The 22,521-nt window shown below is 38.6% G+C and overlaps 2 protein-coding genes and 2 pseudogenes across 3 annotated transcripts; 2 read left to right on the top strand and 2 right to left on the bottom strand.

Annotated features, from left to right (window-relative positions):
- LOC104793831 lies at window positions 6,578-7,800 on the bottom strand (annotated as a pseudogene).
- LOC104789989 lies at window positions 9,152-13,036 on the top strand (annotated as a pseudogene).
- Window positions 13,269-16,533, top strand: LOC104789988 (uncharacterized protein At2g02148-like). Of its 2 annotated transcripts, XM_010515674.2 has the most exons (9): window positions 13,271-14,235; window positions 14,459-14,612; window positions 14,703-14,799; window positions 14,877-15,233; window positions 15,332-15,494; window positions 15,570-15,690; window positions 15,768-15,830; window positions 15,920-16,159; window positions 16,243-16,533. In XM_010515674.2, exons 2-9 carry the CDS (start codon window positions 14,463-14,465, stop codon window positions 16,342-16,344), a joined length of 1,293 nt encoding a protein of 430 aa, XP_010513976.1. In that variant the 5' UTR covers window positions 13,271-14,235; window positions 14,459-14,462; the 3' UTR covers window positions 16,345-16,533. The 2 variants fall into 2 exon arrangements, with proteins under 2 accessions (XP_010513975.1, XP_010513976.1); XM_010515673.2 differs by having other exon boundaries at window positions 13,269-14,235; window positions 15,920-16,533.
- Window positions 17,373-20,596, bottom strand: LOC104789987. Its single transcript, XM_019246589.1, has 2 exons — window positions 18,338-20,596; window positions 17,373-18,199 (listed from the first exon to the last, which is right to left on the bottom strand). The coding sequence occupies exon 1, from the start codon at window positions 20,041-20,043 to the stop codon at window positions 18,889-18,891; it is 1,155 nt and encodes a 384-aa protein (XP_019102134.1). The 5' UTR covers window positions 20,044-20,596; the 3' UTR covers window positions 17,373-18,199; window positions 18,338-18,888.

The following is a 22,521-nucleotide window of genomic DNA, read 5'->3' as shown; positions in this document are numbered from 1 at the left end:
GTGTGTGGCTCGAGAGAGGGGCTCGATCGGGTGTTGGCTTGAGTGGCTCGAGCATGGTAGTTAGAGCGTGTGCAGAGTGAGATTGGCTCGAGTGTGACAGCGGAGGTGTGGCTCGAACGAGTGCAGAGTGATGAACCTCTCAGGATGGGTTGAGTCTGATTCCACGCTGTCGGTTGAACTTTGCTCGAGTCGACGATGGTTGAGAACGCACGGTGGTGGTTGAACTCTGCAACACCTCTTCTTCATTATCCCAAACCTCTTCCTTAATTTCCTTGGAGGAGAACTTCTCATTGTACCTTGGAGCTTCTTGATTTGCCCACTCATCTCCTTCACCATAGCTGTTAACTCTTTCACTGAATCCCTTAGAATCTGAGTATTTTGGAGTTCATACAAACTGTCAAGCGCGGGAGGACTTGACTCTTGCGGTTGGTGAGGTTTTAGAAGCAGGTCTTGACGCTTAGGGAGGGTAACGACTGCACTCGAGTTGGAGAATGGTCGAGTGACACTTTGAGTTTTCTCTTTGGTTACCAAAACCTCAGTTTCTGCCTCATTCACACTCTCAAAGATGTCAAACCCAGCTTTATGATATTTCTCTTCAATCACGAAGGTCTGCCCATCAATAGTTGATTTCTTCTTAGAATCCTTGATGTCAAACTTCATCTTGAAGTTTTTACCCAGATTGAGATCAATCATCCCTTTCTTGACATCAATGACTGCGCCAGCTGTAGCTAAGAAAGGTCTTCCTAGGATTAGTGGATCTTTAGGTTCTTCATCCATTCCCATCGCCACAAAATCAGTAGGAATCTCAGCTTGTCCAATTTTGATGGGCAAGTTCTCTAGTAGACCATGAGGCAATCTAGTAGTCCTATCAGCTAATATTAAGCGGAGGTTGCATGGCTTGTATTCGTTGAATCCTAGCCTCTGAGCTACAAAGAGTGGCATGAGGCTTACTGAAGCACCAAGGTAACATAGGCACTTTTTGAAGGTCAATGGACCTAGAGAACAAGGCAAGGTGAAAGAACCAGGGTCCTCTAGCTTCTTTGGGATAATCATCTTCTGAATAACAGATTTGCATTCATGAATAACCCCACATATGTCATGCACTACCCTCTCATCTTCCAAAACTTTAGCTTGAGCTCTTTTAGCTATTTCCTCCTTCTCTTTCGTCCTTTCTGTTACCAAATCAGTTAAGAACTTTTGATATTGAGGCACAAGTGCAAATGCATCGAGCAAAGGCATCCTAAGTTCAATTTCCTTGACTTGGTTTTCGAACAGAGCTTTATACTTCTCAATAAGCTGCTTCTTAAACCTCACTGGAAATGGTGGGGTTGGCTTGTATGGTGGAGGAATGAATCTCACAGGTTTATCTTTGGGAGCAGTGGGTTCTTTAGTAGCTTCAGGATCAGATTGTTTGGCTAACTTAATTGGATCCTTGAGCACCTCGACAGGATCCTTTATCTGAACTTCATATTGAAGAAATTCCTTCCCATCTAAACTCTCAGTGTCCTCAGTGAACCGTACATCTACAACTTGGGTGGTGATGGCATGCATAGTAGCATAGTCCTTGGGGTTTTGAACTGCTTTTCCAGGTAGTTGGCCAGTTGTTGGGGTAGAAGTAGAAACAGTCTTGCCTTCCATATACTTCATCTTGGAGTTAAGAGCTTCAAACTTTACATTCAGATCATTGTAAGAACATTCCATCCGCTGACTGAGTTCAGCAAACTTCTTAGCAGTATCCAGAGAACCACTAGCTTGACCTTGAAGAAGTTGTTGTAGCATGTGCTTCATTTCTTGATCTGGAGCTTGAGTAGGTTGAACTTGTTGAGGTGAAAATCCTGTTGCTTAGGCACGAATCCTTGATTGTAATGAACAAAAGGTTTTTGCGGACCTTGTTGTTGCTGCTGAGGAGGGTACACCTGATCTTGTGGATTTGCAACATTGGTGCTCCGGTAAGACAAATTGGGGTTCGTCTTGTAGGGGTTGTAACCTTTGTTGTATCCACCCTGATTCTGAACATAGCTGATCTCCTCAGTCTGCTCGCCCTCCCCATCTGGAACTTGGAAAGGGTCATCCTCAGATACAAAGTGGACGCTCCTCTGCTGGCTTAGCAAGATACGGTCAAGCTTCTCATTGACATTCTTGAGGTCTTTCTTATACTTCTCCTCAGACCCAGCGTCGCCGCGAACTGTGCGGTCATAGTCCTCATTGTAGTTGCCGTCTGACTGGGCGAGATTCTCAACCAATTGCCATCCTTCATCAACGTCTTTGTTTAGGAAATTACTGTTAGCAGCATGCGGATTTTTGGAAGTACACCACAGTATAGAGTGCTCAGAAGTGACTCGTTGCTGAAACCATGGTGTGGACACTGGCTATGGTAACCCTTGAAACGCTCCCATGCTTCACAGAATGATTCTGAGCTCTTCTGAGTGAAGCTGGAAATCTCATTCCTGAGACGTGTTGTTCTGGAGTTGGAGAAAAACTTGGCCAAGAATGCTTTCTTGCAACCATCCCAGGTGGTGATTGATCCCTTGGGAAGGTTTTTCTCCCATTGATGAGCCTTGTCTCCGAGGGAGAAAGGGAAGAGGCGCAACTTGTAACCATCCTCACTCACGCCGTTGATCTTGGTGAGACTGCAAAGACAGTCGAACTCGTCCAAGTGTTCGAGTGGATCCTCCATAGGCAACCCGTGAAACTTGTTTCCTTGGATCATGGTGATCATACCACTTTTGATCTCGAAGTTGTTGTTCTGCACGGCGGGAGGAATGATTCCAGCACGCTGAGTATGAGTTTTCGGTGCATCCCTAGCACCAATGTTTTGCGGTCCCTGATGTGGTTCATTCTGTTGTTCCATAGTGACTTGTGCGGGATGATCAGTGGGTTGACGATCTTGTCGTGGTCGTTGCAACCGATTGATTTCGTCGATAACAGGAAGGAGATTCTGATGCCCTCTTGATCTAGTGTGCATGCAAGGTTGCAATCAACAGGTACCTGAGGTGCAAGACAAACAACCAAAGCAAGTCAGTACTCAGAATGAGAAGTGTAACAGAACTTAATCTTGCAAAACTTGAAATCTTAAATGTAGCAAAACGATTCCCAAATGGCAACGGCGCCAAATTAATACTAAGATTTTTGTGTGTCTATCCTAGTAGGTTCAATTAACCTTATGTAGGTGTAGTACTTAAGGTGTCAATCCAAATGGGATGATGCTAGTCACTCAAGATGCAATCAAGAAGTCACAAGTTAAGCCAATTCAAAAAGTGTTTTCCTAACAATCCTAGAATGGTCAAAATACAAAACGAAAATGGGTTACAGAAACAGAAACGAAAATGTATGACAAGAAGCAAGCAAGAATAAGTGAAACCGAAAACGATTCTAAGCATGAACAAATGAAACAGTCTCGGGAATGTAATATCAATCAAAAAGATAAAATTCCTAAGGATGGGAGTAATTGATGTCGGTGGAGTATCCTAGTCTACAGAGTGTTTAACATACCACATGCAAACTATCCCTAAACAATGAACATTACAACTTAGCTAATCCAATCTCTTGACAAAAGTTACTCAGACTCAACCACTTCCATACCTAGCTCTCGTTAGAGAAACATGGTCGAGCAGGCATGACAAACAAGTTCATTCACGTCAACAAACATCCTAGACAACTAATCTCTTAGGCTAGGAACGTAAGTCTCTGGCACTAGTTGGTTAGACATTTCATCAAACACCTTTTGGGTGTGGAAATGTCTCGAACCTAGTCCCAATTGATCAGAAAAAAACTAGTATTTCTAACTCTAGTCCAGAAGGGAATCATACAACCAAAGCTTAAACACTCTACATCCTAAGATCCTCCACCTAATCTATCCCATCCTCAAGAACTAACACACTACTCAGATCCGGAAATCATCACCAAAGATACAAACTCAGAAAACATTGAAACAAGCATTCTTAGATAGGTAAAAATGAGATGAACAAGCTTGTAGAAGAAATCAGATGCAAATACTCAATGTATTAAAAGATATCTGGATACAAAGTCTGAGAACGGTTTTGGAGGCTAGGTAAAACCTTCAGAACAAAATGAGATAAAAAATAAGATGATGTCTGCCCAGACTTAACAAAACGTATTTATAGTAAAAACATGTAAATCCCTAAAACTTAAAACGACAAGATGAAGAGTCGGTTTGGGAATCTCCTGAAGCGTGTAAGACGGAACGTCTTCCTGACATGTGCGAACGAGTAGTGGCTCGAGTGGGTGATGGTGTTGGCTCGAGTGGAGGAGGGTCGAGTCGACGGGCAGCGGCTCGAGCTGGAGGGTCGAGTTGACGGGTGGCGACTCGAGCTGGAGGGTCGAGTGGACGGGTGGCGACTCGAGCTGGATGTATACGCTTCCACTAAAACGATGATAACTTTTGAACCACACCTCCGATTGGCTTGAAATAAACGGCATTGGAAAGATGACTCAATTCTATACAACTTTTGTGAAGACATCGAAAGCTGAATCCCCCGACCGGTGGCTCGAAGGACGACTCGAACGGCGACTCGATCGACGGTCAAGGTGTTGCTCGAGTGGGTGACTCGATCGACGGTCAAGGTGTTGCTCGAGTGGGTGACTCGAACGACATCGAACAGCGACTCGAACGATGTGTTCCCGCCGTCTCCTAGATACCTGAAATACTCGAAATGCACAATGTATGCAAGAATGATGCAAGAACTACCTAAATATGCAAAGTGTACAAAAGAGACTAGAAATTTATGCAAAACAACTAGTTATCCTAACTAAATACATGGCAAATACATGCTTAGCAGAGACAAAATATAGACATATCAATGATGCAGAAACTTCCTAAACATGCAAAGTGTACGAAAGAGGTTCTAAAATGATGCAAAACGACTAGTTATCCTAGCTAAATGTATGACAAATACAGGTTAAAGAGATGTAAAATATAGACATATCAATATTCCAAAAATATATTCAATTTATAGATAAAAAGAATTATTATAAAAAAAATTTATGGAATAATGTTTAGTTTTTTATGGAGCAAGGAGACAGTTTTTATCCACCTTGTGTGTTAGTATCTCTTTAAAACTATTGTACTTTGATCTATTTATTTTTGAATATTACTTAACATAATATAAAACCCACCAAGGCAACAAACTAAGTTTGATCTTCATTTTGCATGATACATCCTTTGATTAAAAGAGTTTGCATGACACACCCTTTTATTTTGCATGACACCATAAAGTGGATTTTTTTTTTCACGTATTTCCAAACCATAAACATATGACCACAAAGCAAAAACACACTCACATCAACTATTTGTCCAATTTTATTAGATAGCCGACTGAAAAAAGTAAAAACGTTGTCAAGTTTTAAACGAGTAAGAAGGTTGTTACCAAAGTAAAAGAAGACCGTAACCATGAATCTTTTAGCCTTTTAAAACCAAACCAACTTTTGGAATATCACTAAAATTGTCTGGCTTAAAAAGCTTGCTTAGGAATAAAACTCTAAAGTCTTATAAATTCTCGCACTTCTATATATATACACACATATGTAAAAGCTAAGGAATACAAATCCTGTAATAAACTACATATATAATTAATTTCATTATATTATAATTTCGGTTAGAATAAGAACTTGTATATTTTTATTTTTTTTGCTAAGCTAGAACTTGTATATTGTTAGCTCCTGATCAGAAAAAAAATATATATTTAGATTAGAAGATCTGGTCAGGCTGACATTTGTGAAAAGTATATCGTAGAAAAAAACGTAATGATGTGTTGACATGTTGTCCATTCGAGATCTTAGAAACAGTAAAATAATAATATTAAAGTTTAACATAGTTAATCACATGATCAATAGTGAATCATATCACTGATTACTGATTACTGATCATTAGGACTTAGGAGCCAACAAACAAATAAATTACATGAAAGTAAACCGCCAACACTTTTTTTCCAAACGTAGACTTTTGTTGCAATACTTTTTTTTATTATTATTTCAGTTGGCATAAGTTTGTGCGTGATAATAACCACAAGGCATGCAACAAAGAAGTTCCAAACTAAAAAAGAAACCATTAAACACAACATAATTAGTTTTGTTCCTGCTTGTTGGTGCGGGATTTAGTACCCCCAACATACCAAACGAAACTAGAAAGATAATTCGATTACTTAACTGAGAATTCGGTTAAGAACTTAATTAAATGTTTATTTAAGGCAATGTTCGGAAGAAGGAGGCCCATCAATGAAGATAGAGAGCCGACTTCCCAATTCGCCCGCTGGCCGACTCGAAGAAAGAAGCAACTTTCCTTATCTTAGTTCGAGCTTTAAGGAAAGTTAATATATTCTGTAATCTAGAGAAATGTATAAATAAGGGGAGACTTCTCCATTGTAAAGGATCCAAGATCTAATACAATAATTCAGTTCATCATTATTCTTAGCAAAACCCTAGCTTGAGTCCTAAGAGACCTAAAGCCCTTTCCGATTTCAAGCTTAGATCGACTTCTTAAAGAGATTACTTCCTTGAATTTGTTTTCCTCACTAAACAAATTCATTGTGGAAACCTAGTTTCTACACTGCTGCTAATGTTACACCACTTTAGCCAAACCAAAAGCAGCCGCTGAGAAGTTTGTTACACCACTTTACACCACTTTGCAGGTCAATTGGTGGCAACTTGTCCTGTAGGAAGGTTGTTAAAGGGTGAGGACCAGGGTTCGAGGAACGCCTGGCGCACCAATAACCTACTGGTGGATTGGGATATCCACAGTGATGGCTTAGGATCGATGCCCTGCAGGACCAGCTTGGGATCCGTTGGGACGGCTAGCGGGGGACTAGCAGGGTCCACGAACGATCCGTTGGAGCAGCTAGCAGTGGGCTAGTGGAGTCCGCGGGGCGGGTTGTCATACAATGGGTCCTATAAAGACGGTTTCAAACGCACTTCTTAGGGGTTTGCTGCCGGTGAAGTGCCCTTGTGCATAACCAAATACGAAGAGAGCGAACAAAGTTATAACCACAGATGCCACTACCGCATACATGGCATGCGGTATGAATTTGTAGGGAAGTAGCGGTATAAAACCGCTAAGAACATATGTGATTGCAATCGTGAACGCGCTTTGTAACGCTCTTTTTGGATCAGGCTTCTCCAATCCCAGCTCAAACCTGTGGGAATTATAATCAAATTTAACAAATAATTATAATCTAACCTATTGTACATGCAACATGCATATAGTAGGAGTAGGAACATATGTATGCATATGCATGGTAATTAAATATTTAATTTGACCAACTCAATCACGTAAAATTTTGGAAGTCGGACCATGTAGAATCTTGTCTACACCTGGAAAGTATAAAGCTCAGCTTTTTGCAGAAAACTAAAAGTATCCCTCGATTTTATCCCTAACTAAGAGATATAGTAGATAAAAATAGTAATGAAATTAGTGGGAAGTTATATACTGACTTCATCATAAAATCAAGCTATGCTTGAGGATTCTTACGAAGAGAATTAACCACAGGTGAATATTCATGTGGCTCTATTCCATATTGTGCTAGTATCTCTGCCACTTTTGCTGCTTCTGTTTATATCGATAGTAAACTGTGTTACACCTTTTAATTTTCTCTTTAAGGAAGGTTTAATTAATTAGATTGAGTCAAATTTGGTCTTACTAGTCTCAGGAACTGCCACGATCTCTTCTTGTTCTCGTTTAATCTCCCTCGCGTAATGATCCTCCTCGCTCTTGGCCGCTAGATACCTAAATTTGTTATTTAATCTTGCATTAAACTCCCATTGTTGAATCACGTTTCTTTGTACCATATGATCACTAAGACTAAATATGAAAACTTGCATGTATAATCATTAATTGTATGATCTAGGACTATTTAGTTATGGTACAAGCTAAGTACAACATAATATTTCTGATTTTTTTTTGGTTTTCTAATCTGTTTTGATGATATTTGTCTTTTTCCTCAAATTAATAGGAAATTTATGGGAACAGCTTTTAACTCCTTTTATTATTGTTTTTACACTTTGAAAAAATGAATATTAAAATCCCACTTTAGCATTATTGTTGTTCCCACTTTTGCATAAATGAGTAATTGTGTATTCCACTAATCAAGTTTACGTATTTACGAATTGATATAAGAAAAAAATTTCACACTCATTTAAGCCACAAAACTTTTGATTATCTATCTAATAATCAACCGTAAGTTAAAGACCCACTAAATTAATATTTACCAAACAAAAAAATAGTTACCGAAGGAAAAAAGTAACAAACCCCAGACAGAGTTCATAAACCCTACTTTCTTTCTTTTTTTTCTTCCTCAGCCTATCATCATATAGTTTTGAGGAACACTAACCATGTCTCTGAGCTGAACCATGAGACTCGTTCTTTTATTTCTGAACCTTTTCGTGAAAATGTTTTGTTTTCTTTGCAACTTTATTCACATTAATCGAAGATTCCCTCGCCATGTAAGTCTTTGCTCCTCTTCTCTCTCTCAATTTTTGTGACGATTTACATACAAAATTGTGAGGAATTTAATTGGTCATAATTATGTTACCATTAAGTCATAATATTGTGACTAAACTAAATGTAACAAACTTTGATCACAAATTAGGTCTCATTTGTTACCAAATATATAGTCACAAATATAAGTACTGATTTGCAACCAAATATGGTAACTAAATTATATGATGTTGTAACTAAACTTATGGTACAAACTAAGTACAACATAATATTTCTGATTTTTTTTGTTTTCTAATCTGTTTTTGATGATATATGTCTTTTTCCTCCTTTCTGTTATTGTTTTTACACTTTGAAAAAATGAATATTGTAATCCCACTTTAGCATTATTGTTGTTCGCACTTTGCATAATTGAGTAACTGTCTATTCCACCAATCAACTTTACGTATTTACGAATTAATTTAAGAAAAAAATTTCACACTCTTATAAGTCACAAAACTTTTGATTATCTATCTAATAATCAATCCTAAGTTAAAAACATGTCGAAAATAAAATAAATAAACAGATATGAACTGTTGAGTGAAAACATTAATTTTGGGCCTATGCAGCAAAAGGCCCACTAAATTAATATTTTACAAACAAAAAAAATAGTCACGGAAAAATAGTTCATAAACCCTAGTTTCTTCTTCTTATTCTTTCTTTTTTTAAAACCTTTTCGTGAAAATGTTCTATTCCCTTCGCAACTTTATTCACATTAATCGTAGATTCCATGTAAACCCTTGCTCCTCTTCTCTCTCTCAAATCCAATCCCCTCTCTGTTTCCCTCTATCTTCTCCCTCTCAATCTTCCTTCATCTCTTGCCCTTTCGTTTGGTTCACTAGCTTTCTCTGTATCATCCGATACCCTTTCGTTAGCAAAAGCGGTGGTGGTGCTTCTACTTATTATTCCGACGATTTCGATAGAGATTGGATCCGTAAAGTTGTTCAGAATGATCTCTAGGATGATCCCGGAATCGAAAAGCTTCTTGATTTGAAATCAGCTCCGATTTGTGTTCCGAGGGTTCTCGTTGAATTGAAAGAAGACCCGAAATTAGCTTTCAAATTCTTCAAATGGTCGATGAACCGTGATGGGTTTAACCACACCTTAGAATCGTACTGTATAGTAGCTCACATTCTGTTTTGTGCTAGAATGTATTACGATGCTAATAGTATCCTTAGAGAGATGGTTTTGTCTAGGAAGGCTGATGACTGCGATGTTTTTGATCTTCTGTGGTCTACGAGGAATGTGTGTGTGCCTGGTTTTGGAGTGTTTGATGCTTTGTTTAGTGTTTTGATTGATTTAGGAATGCTTGAGGAAGCTATCCTGTGTTTCTCTAAGATGAAGAGATTTAAGGTTTTCCCAAAAACCAGGTCTTGCAATGGTTTATTGCACAGGTTTGCCAAATTAGGGAAGACTGATGGGGTGAAGAGGTTTTTTAAAGACATGATTGGTGCTGGTGCGAGACCGACTGTGTTTACTTACAACATAATGATAGATTGTATGTGTAAAGAAGGAGATGTAGAAGCTGCTAGAGGTTTGTTTAATGAAATGAAGTTTAGAGGTTTGATTCCAGACACTGTCACATATAATTCTATGATTGATGGTTTTGGGAAGGTTGGTCGATTAGATGATACGCTTTGCTTTTTCGAGGAAATGAAGGATATGAGCTGTGTGCCTGATGTGATAACATACAACGCTCTGATCAATTGTTTCTGTAAATTTGGGAAATTACCTCAAGGTTTGGAGTTTTATAGGGAGATGAAGCGAAATGGGTTGAAACCAAATGTTGTGAGTTACAGTACTTTGGTTGATGCTTTATGCAAGGAGGGTATGATGCAACAAGCCATCAAGTTTTATGTTGACATGAGAAGGGTTGGTCTTGTGCCTAATGAATATACCTATACATCTCTCATTGATGCCAATTGTAAAATCAGTAATCTCTCAGATGCCTTTAGGCTGGCTAATGAGATGTCGCAGGTGGGTGTGGGATGGAATGTGGTCACTTACACTACACTGATCGATGGCCTTTGTGATGCGGAGAGAATGAAAGAAGCTGAAGAACTTTTTGAGAAAATGGATGCAGCCGGTGTGATTCCAAATCTTGCAAGTTACAATGCTCTCATTCATGGATTTGTAAAGGCAAAAAACATGGACAAAGCTTTAGAGCTTCTGAAAGAATTGAAGGGGAGAGGTATTAAACCGGATTTGCTGCTCTATGGAACTTTCATTTGGGGTTTGTGTGGTTTAGAGAAGATAGAGGGAGCTAAGGTAGTGATGAATGAAATGAAGGAATGTGGAATCAAAGCGAATCCACTGATCTACACCACGTCAATGGATGCTTACTTTAAGTCGGGAAACCCCACTGAGGGATTGCGTCTACTGGACGAGATGTTAGAACTTGATATCGAGGTCACAGTTGTTACATTCTGCGTTTTGATTGATGGATTGTGCAAAAACAAGTTAGTTTCTAAAGCTATTGATTATTTCGAGAGGATAAGTAATGATTTTGGTCTACAAGCTAATGCAGCGATATACACTGCGATGATTGATGGTCTCTGTAAAAATAATCAAGTCGAAGCTGCGACAACTCTGTTTGAACATATGGTTCAGAAGGGTCTGGTTCCGGACAGAACGGCTTACACATCGTTAATGGATGGGAAATTTAAGCAAGGGAATGTGGTAGAGGCTTTGGCTATACGAGACAAAATGGCTGAGATTGGTATGAAGCTTGATTTGCTTGCTTACACTTCATTAGTCTGGGGACTATCACATTGCAATCAGTTGCAGAAAGCGAGATCCTTCCTCAAGGAAATGATTGGGGAAGGGATTCTCCCTAATGAGGTTTTGTGTATTAGTGTCTTAAAGAAACACTATGAGCTTGGATGTACACTCGAAGCTGTAGAGTTGCAGAGTTATCTGATGAAGCATCAGCTCTTGACCAGTGACGATGATGATGCACTCCCGCACATTTGAACTCGAAAGATGCAACCTTTTTGCTCTTATCAGACTGATTCTGATATTCGGATCCAAATCTTGTTTCTTCTAAAGAACAAGAAACCAGACTACGGAGTCTACAGCCGAAGCTTCTCCTGAAAAAGATTTATCATAAAACAATCTTGGCGGCTGCAGTTTCCTTGTATGGTTCAGGACTAATCCGAAGAGAAAGCTTATCGACGAATATATTGTTCATCGAAAAGACCAGAGGTACCAAACTGATCCAATATTGGGTGCTTTGTTACTAAAATCTGAGATGAGTCTATGTGATAAGGTAGATTAAGTCTTTTTGTTGCAGACTTCAAGTCTCTGAAGCTAAATGAAAAGGATGAGAAAGTAGTGAACTGAAGATTATGAATCAATTTGCTTGAAGATGGGTTTTAAGGGTTCTTCATTGTTTGTTCTTTTTGTATTGTTGCAATGAGGAACCAATAAAAAATCCCCAGTTTTGGTCTGTGTACATTTTTTTTCACCCAAAATGTAATTTTCACTTATTGATGATGAATAATTTAGTTTAGGTTTGAACAAATTATCTATTTTTTCATTAAGAAGATGAATTATATAAATTAAGCAAAATTAGTCATAGAGAAGGTTATTACAGTAATTTATAGAAGCTTGTAACTCTCTCTCTTCTCTCTACAATTCTGTTCGCCCTAGCCGCCCCCAAAAATATTGAACCCGCCGGTGACCGGCGTCAGGTGGTTTCCACAGCACCTACGCCGGTCTCTCTTCTTCTTTCTTCCCCTGTTTCTCTTTTTTCTTTTGCTTCTTCTACTTTCACGGCAAAGTGCTGAGTTAGAGGCGGAGAGATCTCAGATTTGTTTTTCCGTTATCGTCGGCATGAAAAGAGAACGTGACGGAGCTTGAAGACGGCACCAAATTTTCTTCTTTTAGCCTTCGGCTTGGGTTTTCCCGGCGCGATTTCGGTCTGGATAAATCGATCTCCTGCAGCTCTTTGTGGTGGCAACTTTCTGGTGCGGAGCTTCATGGTGGGGAATCACTTAGTAGCTGTTCAGAGCGGCTGCGGCGGTGGTGTTGTGGAGGTTTCAAAGCGGATCCATTTGAGGCTTTGATGTGGCTCTGTTGGTGGCCCAGTTTTTGTTGCCTTGTATGTAGTTGTTTGTTGTCTGTTGTGTTTTTGTTCAGGCTGCGACTTTGGCGAAGTGGGAGGAGTTAATGAGACATGGTGATTGAAACCGTGAAAGACGATTGCTCGGCCACTTTGGTTTTAGCTTTTGTCTCCCCTGGGGGAAGTGTTTAGGGGAGTCTGATGTTGTGAGTAAGGTGGAGTCGGCTTATTCATCTCTCGTGCTATCAGCAACATTGGATTATGATGAGCATTTCCCAAGTCGCTAGTGTTGTCACTTGCTTGATCAATAGTGGTTCCGGTCTGTGGTTTTTTAACCACAGTTTTCGAGTGTTTTCATGATCGAGAAAGTTGTAGGTACTAGGTTTGAAAACTGCCTTGATTGCGTACGCTCGCGACAATTTCGAGTTCATGTTGCGCTCTGCATTTGTCTTTCTTTATGGTGGTTTCTCTCGTCTCATCTTACCCTGCTTTGTTGTGTGCTTGCTTATTTTTTTTTTTGTTAAAAGGCTTTCAATTTATAAACATATATGCGCAATGGGCTATTTCCGGAATAGGCCCATACAATTATCCCCTTAGGGCCCAGTCCGATTACAACAAACCAAACCAGATAACAAAGACCAAAATTAACCCGGGTATATCAAACTAAACCGGTAGCTAACCGTTATGAGCCAGAAACCCTAATCTGCAAATGAGAACCCTAGTGCAGCCGCCTTCCTACGAAGTTGCGGATACTCGTCGGCCCAGGACCACCGGCGAGCCAGGAAGACGGGAGTCAAACAGAGAAGGTGACACAAGACCATCACCATCCCGCCACCGTAGAGTTGTGAAGAAAAGGAAGAAGAAACCGATCTAACAATCCGGAAGCCATGGTTCAGTCTGATAGAGATAGAGCAGTAGGGAGTAGATCTAAACAGCCATCGACGGTGGCTTAGCCTTGCCTTTCCGGCGGTAGACCTCCCCCGTCAAACCACCGGCTGTGACAAAACCTCCTGCGTCTCCAGCCGTTCAGATCTAACCGCTGTATCTTTCTCATTCCTCGCCGAGAACTACCTTCTTCTAACTGCAAAGCCACGCCGCCGGTAGAGCTCTTACCGGAATTGTCCTGCGGAAGCTTCTCCTCGCCACAGACTCCCTTGATTTCGATCTGGTGACCTCATCGGTAGGTGCAATGGACTACGGATAAAGCGCCATGAAACAGTAGTTCCTCTTCAACGCCGGAATCGCCGGAGGAACCTTCACTCGATGCACAGAGTTGTGATCAGAAGAAGAGAAAGGAGGAAAGAGGAGAGAGCCGCGAGTAGAATTCACGCGCCCACCTCTCTTAATTTGGACGCATGTGTGCTTGCTTGTTGTTCTGTTTTTTGCATTGTAGTTTTTTGGTCTTTTTCTGCTCCCTGTAATTCTCTATAACCTTCTCTCACAAATGAAAATTGGTATAAAACTTAATCTTCTACCGAAAAAAAAAAAAGGTTATTACAGTAATATTTTTTCAGTTTATATTATGTTGCCCAAACAAAAATAAAAATGTATACTACAGTAATATTTAATAGAGTTGCTTATATTAGTTGTGAGAGTTTCCAATACTGAGTGTAGGCTGGCTCGGAAACAGGTGTGGGAGATTTAGAGCGAGGTTCGGAGATCTCTGTCACCGTAAGATAATCTCCAGGTACGGATTCAGCTTCGGATTCTCTCTTCGTCTCGAACCCGGTTTGTATAGCCGTTTAATCTCGCTCTCGCTCTCACGATCAGTCGAGTTAAACTCAAAAAGCTTTGAAAGATGCAATCTCCAGATGATTCTGCATCTTCTCAACTCGAATTTGTAATCGAAAATGGTTGAATCGTTTCTGAATTTGTGTTTTTGTATTTTTTGTATTGTTTTGTGGTAAAAGAGAGATGGGAGCTAGGGTTCGAGTTCAGCATTACAATTTGGGATCAGCTGATTCCTACATCGGTACTTCTCTCCACGATCTTAACTCCGTTGATGGTTCGGCGAGAGATATCGACGACGATAGTTTGAATAACGACGGCGATTCCTCTTCCGCGGTGTGTAAAACATTTCTCAATTTTGGGTCTCAATTCTTTTATTTTTTAGGGTTTATGTGTAATTGAAATTTGGGGTTTTGTTTTTTTCAGGACTGTATGCATGAATCATATAGAAGCTCTATGCAAATCCACAATGAAGTTGTTGAAGAAGGTGGATCTAACATGGAGAACATGTTAAGCATTGAAGGTATTATTACTAAGGAAGGATCAATCTCAGTATTTGGATTTCGTTTATCATTGATTTTGTTATGTTTTTGTTTTTAGATATTTCACCGATTGAATCAGCAAGAGCGAGATTTCTACAAATCATCGTGGACTATTTTATTACTCAACATGTGATTGAGGTTTGTGAGGACAAGCTTGTTCTTGATGTGGTTTTAGATGGACGGGATGATGATAATAATTACAAACTCAAGAGGAAGTCTGATGATATACAATATGAAGGCGATCCGCGTTTTGCGTTACCGTTGATGTATGTTGCGAATTTGTATGAGACTTTAGCTGGTGAAGCAAATGTGAGGCTTGCTTCGTTGAATGGGATAAGAGAAAAGACTATTGGGGTTTCTGTTGAAGCAGCTGGTGGCTTGTATCGGAAATTAACTAAGAAGTTTCCTAAGAGAGGTACAATTTTTGTATCTGTTCTGATGTTTTTTGCAAATGTGTGATTATGTTTTGAGGAGCATTAGTTTGATTTGTCTCTTCTATGGTATATTTTACAGGTAGTTGCATGTACAAGAGAAGAGAACTGGCGACTTCTGTTGAAACAAGGACAAGATTTCCAGAATTGGTAGTACATGACGAGAAACGAGTTCGTTTCGTGGTGGTCAATGGTTTGGATATTGTTGAAAAGCCAGATGATTTGCCTATTGAAGATGCTGAATGGTGAGCAATCATCATCAAGACGTTTACTATTCTGAGTTATCTACTTCAGCATATAATTGGATGTTGTCACTCTAGGTTTAAGCGGTTAACAGGCCGTAATGAAGTGGCTGTCTCTGCGAGAGATTATAAATTCTATTGCCCTCGACCCAAGCATAGGCGTGGTCAAAATTCTGTCTCCAGCATCCATGGCTTGCCTGTAAGACCAATCAACTCTCTGTTTATAGCTTTGAGTTGGAAGAACAAGCGACAGTGTGTTTGTGTTTTGTTTTGCAGACATTTCCAGGTATAGACTCTTCAACGTTAGCCAATACACAAGGGTTTCGCTCCGATAATGAAGTATGCGCATACTCTTTCCGAATCTACATACTATGGCAAATTCTAATGTTAATGATCTTGAGCTCATCCAAAATTAATCATAATTGCAGGAACATCACACTCCTCCTTCTCCTTCCAAACATCATATGTCGTCTTTGTCTCATCAATTTCACCAATCTATGCACCAGAGCCACCACCATCATCAATCTATTTACCAAAGTCAACACGCAGCCACACATTTTCCCGGTCAGAACCATCAATGTGACCCTGAACTATCTCTCACCCACCAGTCACCATCAATTTCACAGCACATGGCTTGCTTGCAACCCCTCACTGGAGGCCATGTAATGGTACAAATCTTCCATAATATATATCCCGATTGTATCATTTCGATCTCCATTCCGCATATATATGTTCATCTGTCTTTCCACAGCCAACTTGTCCGGCAAAATTCTGCGACCAATGTGGAGCACAGTACTTGAGAGAGACATCCAAGTTCTGCTCAGAGTGTGGTTCCAAGAGACTCGGGATATAGTCAAGAGAGACAGATCTTTGCTCAATTCTCCGGTTGGTGAAGTCTGAGCAAGTTTACTTGGCACAGAAGTAGCTAACCTAATTGTGTTCCTAATTCTGATTAATGCAGATGTGTTACCGTTTATATGGTTTTGGCTATGTAATATGTACGTAACATGCCTATATATTCTGCCTAGCTGATATCTGATCATTGCATGAAATTCTTGTCAAAAGATGTGATATGAGCCCCAAAAAAAAAATGTATTACAAAATGAAATGCAAAAGGTGTTGTAACTTGTAATAATTTAAAAACGATTGCATGAACGAGTCTATGAAATGAAATAAAATATGCATTTTCTCTTTAGATAGAAGTAGAACCTCTATAAATTAATACTCGGTAAATTAATAACCTTTATAAATTAATAAATTTCTCTACTAGTGTAATTTTGGACACTATTCGATAATATAATAAAATAATATTTTTTTGAAAATCCTTTTTAAATATATGGTCCCATCAATAATATAAATTAATAACTATATGAAATTATCTAAATATATGTATATATCTACATATTAATTTTTATTCTGTATAAAAACCTTTGAGTGCTATCGTCAAAACATGATAATTTTTATTTTCATTGTAATTGATTTTATAAAAATATTATTTATAACCATTAAATCTTATTTTTAATTTTTTTTTTACCAAATTAGGAAAGTCTCTCTATAAATTAATAATTATTAATTTATCGAGAAATTAAAACCTCTATAAATTAATAGATTTCTCTTGTCCCAATATTATTAATTTATAGAGGTTGTACTGTATAACATTGACTAAAAATAAAATTATAGATTTTTTTGTCTTAATTGTTTTCTATTCATTTTATATTATTTTTAGTTATTTTTGAGAACAAATAAATCCGATAATAGAAGATAACATAACACAAATCAACAAAATGTTTTTTGTAATATATTCTTTTTGAATCTAATGTTAAATTATATTCAAAAGAAAATAAACTTTGTTACATTGTTAATGCAGAACTGTTTTGAAAACTAGGAAAAATTTAAACTTAAATCAGTTTATGTTGAGTCTGGCCGCAAACCAGCGTTGGATGCGTTCATCTCCTCCGTTTGTTAATGTGCTCAAGCGGTTACGCACATTCTTGTCAATGAGCTTCACCAATTTCCCAGTTGTTGACGGTTGTTCACCATGTCTTCTATCGTTTCTCTCTCTCCAAATAGAGTGAATAGTGTTCTGAAGAGTATATCCCAAGAGAAAGCGTTGTGTTTGATCCAATTCATTACGAACTTGTGTAGGAGTCCTTTAACTAGTTCCTCCCATACCTGCCGGGAAAAGAGACATTGGAAGAATTTTGTAATATATTCAAGGTATATATTCTCCAACATAGCAATTATTCAAGGTATATGTTCTCCAAAATGTTCCCGTAATTCAAGGTATATATTCTCCAAGAACTAATGTATAAAATATTATTGGTTCTTGAAAATATTTGATCATCATGATGGTCTAACACCTTCTCGTACATAAACATGACCACCTTCAATGCACTCGATATAGTGGCAGATGAAGGCACACACTACAAAAAAATAGCCTGTCTATGAGAAACAATTGCTATGTGTCTTGCATATTTTATCCGCCATATCCATCTCTATATAAAAAACATATTTGATTATGTGTGTTAGTAGTGTATATATATATATATAACAAAAACTTATACTACGATATAAACAACCAAATTTACATCTATGTATGTATGAAAATTTGGATACTAGATATAACATGATATGGGTATTGAACCTGCAGCAGCAATAAGAAAGATGAAAGAGATCAGGAGAAGGGCTGAGAGAGCATGTTGAGAGAGCTGCATTATTAGAGAAAAAAAATTATGAATATGTTAGAGAGATCGTTGGAAATAATTAAGTGTTGTTTAGGAAGAATAAGCTGGTAACACTATATATACTACAAGAAAATATATCTAAAACCACAAAATATTTTGTACCTTTGAAGCATATTTGGTGGCTACTTTTGTAGCAGCGGAAATCCACAACAAAAATGTTGGGCTATAGCATTGTAGCTGTTTCTTCATGTGGCTTTTTTTTATTGATCAACTGGAATTATGTTGATATCGAAAGAGTATGGGTTTCACAACCCATTGGAGAACAAAGCTGTTTTTGAAACTTACACATACTTACCGCTACTCTTATGCTCCGAGTAAAGACAGGCTTATACAAAAAAAATTTTACCAAAAAAGTCAAAATCAAATGGTTTAAGGCTATTGCATCCTGCAGTCATCTGTAACCCTCTATGCTATTAGAATGGCTCCCTTGTTTGAGATTGAATTTTCCAAAATAATTCTCCAAAACTTGAACGCTTGCAAAGAAAAAATGGCCTCCATCGCTTGATATCTAAAAGATGGTCACGCTTTAGGTCTACTAATGACATCCACCAGGAGCTTATCTTGTAGAGCAAAAATCATTTTATCAACTTTGTGACTTCTCATGCTCTTTATAGCCCAGATGAGAGACATGAACTGAGATTCTTTTTGGTCAGCTACTTTGTGAAGGCCCTTCTACTATGGAGTAGAACAACACCCTCATGATCTCTCAAGACCCAAGCAGCATCAGCCAGTTCATTTCTTCTTGACCAAGAAGTGCCTATGTTACACTTTAGCCAATCCTTAGGTGGGTGCAACCACAACTTTCCGGTTTGACTGACCTCACCCCTGAGATTGACACCTCCAGTTACTTGCTTGTTGCCTTCCGACAATATGGTTTCTTCTTCGACTCTTTGAGCTTCTACCCACTCAAACCAATCATCTTTTGCTTTTCCTGCCGAATTAATAGCTGAGAAGCATTCCCCTTCAAAAGAGACCTGATTCTTGTTCCTCCATAATCTCCACATGACCCATGGAAAAAATTTCCTTACCTCCTCTGGCCAAGATTTGTTTTCCTGGTTTGTAAGAAGATAATGGAAATTGGAAAATATCGACCCATTGTGGAATCCAAATTCCGGCGAAGGCACTCCTGCAACAGCCCAGGTTTGTCTCGCTATGGGACACACAAATAATATGTGGTTTATAGATTCACCTTCACACCCACATATCTGACATCTCTCATCGATATGTAGACCCCGAGAATTTAGAGCCAAGGCCACAGGTAAAGCTCCAGACAAGATCTTCCTTTGAAAAACATGAAGTTTAGGATCAGTGTGTACCTTCCAGATTTGGGATTTCAGGACATTTATGGATGGAAGTTGATTTGCTTGGATTATGATGACTGTATTGTTTGATTGGGAGACTAGCCAATAAGCCGATTTGACTGTAATTTCACCACTCTTATTGAAACACCAAGAAAAGAAATTCTCCTGATCCAGGACCGGTTTTATTTTGATGATTCTCTGAATGTCAGCCGGTAAAAAAAGATCTTCGAGTTTTTGGAGATCCCAAGTTCGTCTTCTTCTATCAATCAAATCACACACTCTAAGATTGGGGTTAAAAAAGTTATTCTTTCTCCAAGGCGGTGTCAGCTCTCCATCCTCAATCAAGTTATCCATCCACACCCTAATGGTTTTACCATTACCTATGTTTTTGGTTAAACATTTGATTAGAAGATCCCTCCCATGTAATATACTTCTCCAAGCAAAGGATGGCCTTCTCCCAATTCTAGCCTGTAAGAATTCAGAGGTTGGGAAGTACTTACTCTTCATCACCTTAGAAAAGAGGCAATCAGGGTATTGACGATCTTCCAGGCTTGTTTATAGAGCAGAGCTTGGTTAAAGGTTTCGATGACTCTAAAGCTCATTCCTCCTTGGTCTTTTGGTAAACACAGCCTCTCCCAACTTTGCTAATGGATTTTATTTGCATGTTCCACATTGTTCCACCAGAAATTTGCCATCACACTCGCAAGGTTTGCACATGTAGTTTTAGGTAATCTGAAGTAAGTCATGACAAAAACAGGCATCGCCAAATCAACCGATTTTAGTAAGACTTCTTTACCTCCTTGGGATAGAGATTTAACATACCATCCAGACAACTTAGATTTAACCCTTCTTTGATACAACCGAGAAGCTGCACTTTTGAACCATAGAAACACTCATGCATTTCTAAGTAAGTACTTGCCCCTTCCTTGTGGATACCCAGCTTGGTTTGGATACCTCTTTTAAGATCCCTGCTCACATTTACCCCAAACGTGATTGAGTATTTCCGAAGGTTGATACCTTGACCCATGATTTTTTCATACCTCTTCAAAATAGCCTGGAGGACATGACTTAGCTCCAAAGCCGCTTTGCACATGAACAAACTGTCATCAACAAAGGGTAGGTGATGAATCTTTGGGCCTTGGTCATCGAACTTGATACCTTCTTATCTTCCTTCGAGTTGTGCTTTGTTGAGCAGGTGAGTGAGTCCTTCAGTATATAGGTCAAAAAGAAAGGGAGATAGAGGATCACGTTGTCTTAAACCTCTTTGGGGAGTGATGAGTCCAAACGGTTGATCATTAATTAGTACAGAATAATTGACAAACAAGACACATTTCATTACCCATTGGTCTCATTTAATCCATACTTGGTGAAAGCCTAAAGCTGCTAACACAGATATGAGATAACTCCACTCGACTCTATCATAAACCTTCGACATGTCGGTTTTCACTGCAATGAAATTATCAGACATCAATTTCTTACCACTGAGGCTATGCACTGCTTCGTGTGCTACCGTTATGTTATCCGAGATCAGTCTTTCGGGGACAAAGGCCGGTTGATTTAATAAGACAATGTTCTGGAGTAGGGGCTTCAATCGTTTAACCAAGATATTTGAAATGATCTTGTACAAAATTGTGCAAATGACTTATTTGTCTTAGGTCTGTCATCTCTGTCGGATGTTGAGTTTTTGGGAGGAGGAAAATGTGAGTGTAATTCCAGTCAATGGGGAACACTCCACTTTCAAAGAATTTTTGAACCTCCTTGATTACTTGAGCCCCCACGGTATCCCAGTATTGTTGGAAGAAGCTTGCTGGCATCCCATCAGGACCTGGAGCACTTGAAGCTTTAATGGAAAAACCGCATTTTTAATTTCTTCCGCTGTGACTTCTTCAATCAGTTCCTCATTCATACTTTGGGTAACCTTGGGTTTAAAGTCATGAAACCATTTGAGAAAGGAAGATGGATTGGATGGGTTGAAAAGGATGTTAAAATAAGCAGAGGCAACTTCACCTTTTGCGGCTTTAGATCTTTGAGCAGTACCATTACTATCCAGCAGCATTTCAATCCTTACCCTTGATCTGTTTCCTCTCACAGAATCATGGAAAAATCTGGAATGACGATTACATGACCTAAGCCACTTTTGTCGGCTTTTTTGACGCCATAAATCTTCCTCCGCTCTATAAGCTTTTGCTAATTCACCCTTCAGACTGAACTTTCTCTAGAACTTACACTAACTGGTGTATCTTATCAAGAGAATTTGCACTAATCTTTTTTTCCATACACTGAGAGCTTTCCTACAGTCCCTTATTCTTTCAGAAACTCTGAAACCAGTATTCCTGTTTCCATGTTTCCAAGCTTTGGCAATGGCTCCTTTTACCTCAGGGTTTTGGAGAAATCTCCTGTCAAACTGAAAGTGACCTTCGACGCAACTTGAGAATTTCTTCTTGTGGCTATTCATGGAAAACTAGCAACGGATTTTACCACACGTATTTTGGAAAAACTTATACCTATAATTTTGTAGCTATTTTATGTTCTGGTTCTTTTGTGGTTATTTTTATCATGGATAGATGCAAATTGTTTTGTGGAAAATTTAAATAATTTAATTTTAAAAAAGTTCATTCAATATTGACTAGAAAGAATTCATTTAATATTGAGAGAGCTTCATTTTTGGAGAGAAAGAGAGTATATAAATATTATATAGCGATAGTTGGAAATAATTAATTGTTGTATAGGAAAAAGAAGGGAAGAAGTGAGTGGCGATATATATATAGGCGACAGGCTCACTTGACATGTGTTTTCTAAAAAGAAAATTTAATACATTATTATCTATTTAATTTGATTGAAGTATGTTATTGTCTAAGAAACAGATATATTTTTCTAAACCAAATTATCTTAACCTAAAAATAGTTGTAAGATAGAAAGCATTCAAAAATTTATTTTGACTTTTTATCACATATGCCATATATTCCTAAAATGTATTTATGTATT

The sequence above is a fragment of the Camelina sativa genome, chromosome 6 (assembly GCF_000633955.1).
Source record: "Camelina sativa cultivar DH55 chromosome 6, Cs, whole genome shotgun sequence".
NCBI classification, from domain to species: domain Eukaryota; kingdom Viridiplantae; phylum Streptophyta; class Magnoliopsida; order Brassicales; family Brassicaceae; genus Camelina; species Camelina sativa.
This window is presented reverse-complemented; position numbering and strand designations above follow the sequence as displayed.